The 1,449-nt window shown below is 41.8% G+C and overlaps 1 protein-coding gene across 1 annotated transcript; it reads right to left on the bottom strand.

Moving 5' to 3' along the window:
- Window positions 1-1,032: 1,032 nt before the first annotated feature.
- Window positions 1,033-1,372, bottom strand: LOC131214655 (chymotrypsin inhibitor-like). Its single transcript, XM_058208992.1, has 2 exons — window positions 1,309-1,372; window positions 1,033-1,247 (listed from the first exon to the last, which is right to left on the bottom strand). The coding sequence occupies exons 1-2, from the start codon at window positions 1,370-1,372 to the stop codon at window positions 1,033-1,035; spliced, it is 279 nt and encodes a 92-aa protein (XP_058064975.1).
- Window positions 1,373-1,449: the final 77 nt, after the last annotated feature.

Genomic DNA, 1,449 nt, shown 5'->3' with positions numbered 1-1,449 from the left:
ACTTAAGCTTCTGTTCTCTGGGTCCTTGTCTTCTGGGACATGTAGTAAACTATTTGAAATAGTTGTTACAAGAAACCAGCATCAAGCATTAATACATCTAGGACTAGTAGCACGTTTTCGTCCCGCTATCTGATCCGTATTGACAAACCTTCTGAACTTCCTGAATGTTTGCTACTCTTACTTTGACGAAGGTCATCATGTTCATACGATTTAGACAAAGTTCAAAGCAACATTTGACAGAGTTTCACGTTAGCTATTGATCTCGAAACTAGCTAAATTTGCTGTTTGTTCATTAATTGTAAGTTAGTTCGGCTTTTACCTATTACATCGTGTCATTCGTGTTAGGGTTAAACAGACTTTGTCCCTTAGTCCCTTCAAATGTCTCTGGCGTTCCCGAACTTCTCTCATTTGACTTCCCGTATTAGCTCGCCGACACTTTTTGCTCGACTTCACTTATCTGCTCCTGGCCGATGCTTGAGGGACGACCTAACCTGGAACTAAGAAGTGAAGTGCGATCGTCCCTTACCAGACATAATGACCTGTTACTAGTTCTCTGGCGTACGTATAACAATTTCTTGTCCCTTCTTGCCTTTGATATATTTGATATTTTCGTGTCTTCTTAGTATCTGATTCATCTGTGTTACTGTTTGGTTCAATGTAATTAATTAATTTAATTTTTCCCTTGAAATGTCGGTCTCCAGGATCTCCGTTCGTTACACCAATTGTGTGTAGTGTTAGTTTCTCATAGTTATAAGTTAAATAGTTCAATTGTCAATCGTGCTACATTGCCTGTTGACTGTTTTTATAATCAAAAAATATGTCAGAGGCAGTTAATTAAAATGGTAATTTTATTTTCCAGACATGGCTTTACGCAGATTTTGGTAAAAAAGCAGACAAGTAGTAATAACACCGTTTTTTTGATTTGTGCTTTATTCGAGGAGATTTTTTTTAATTGAAAACACCCGAAAATCAGTATCTGAGCAGTAATGTGTTTGGGACACGAGCGCCTAGTGTCGACCATAAAATGTGTACTCATTCAACTTCCATTGAGTATCCCGGGCACAAACATTTCGGAATGCATGTTCCATCGGCGCACCGGACGTATCCTTTCTTGCAGAAGCATCCGCGGACGCACTGCAGCGTGCAAACCTTGTTCTCCGACGGCGGACAAGTCTCCGGACAGGCGGAGCCACAACCATCGAATACCTCATTTTCACCGTAGCACTCTTCGTTCGGGACCAAGCATCCTGTAAAGCACCAAAGGGTCAGTATATCGGCTGGTGTCCTTCGTCCTCCGTACGATCTTACCACAACTGGCCGATTGTGCGAGTAGCGGGAATGCTGCAAGCATGACAACCAACAAGATTTTCATTTTGACGATCTCTTGCTGTCTGATCTGCGCTGATCTCTAATGCTGAACTGATGGCTACAGCAGAAACCGATCGCGTT

Source organism: Anopheles bellator, unplaced genomic scaffold (genome assembly GCF_943735745.2).
Source record: "Anopheles bellator unplaced genomic scaffold, idAnoBellAS_SP24_06.2 scaffold01758_ctg1, whole genome shotgun sequence".
Lineage (NCBI taxonomy): Eukaryota > Metazoa > Arthropoda > Insecta > Diptera > Culicidae > Anopheles > Anopheles bellator.
The sequence above is the reverse complement of the archived record's forward strand: the minus strand, read 5'-3'. Positions and strand labels throughout refer to the sequence as shown.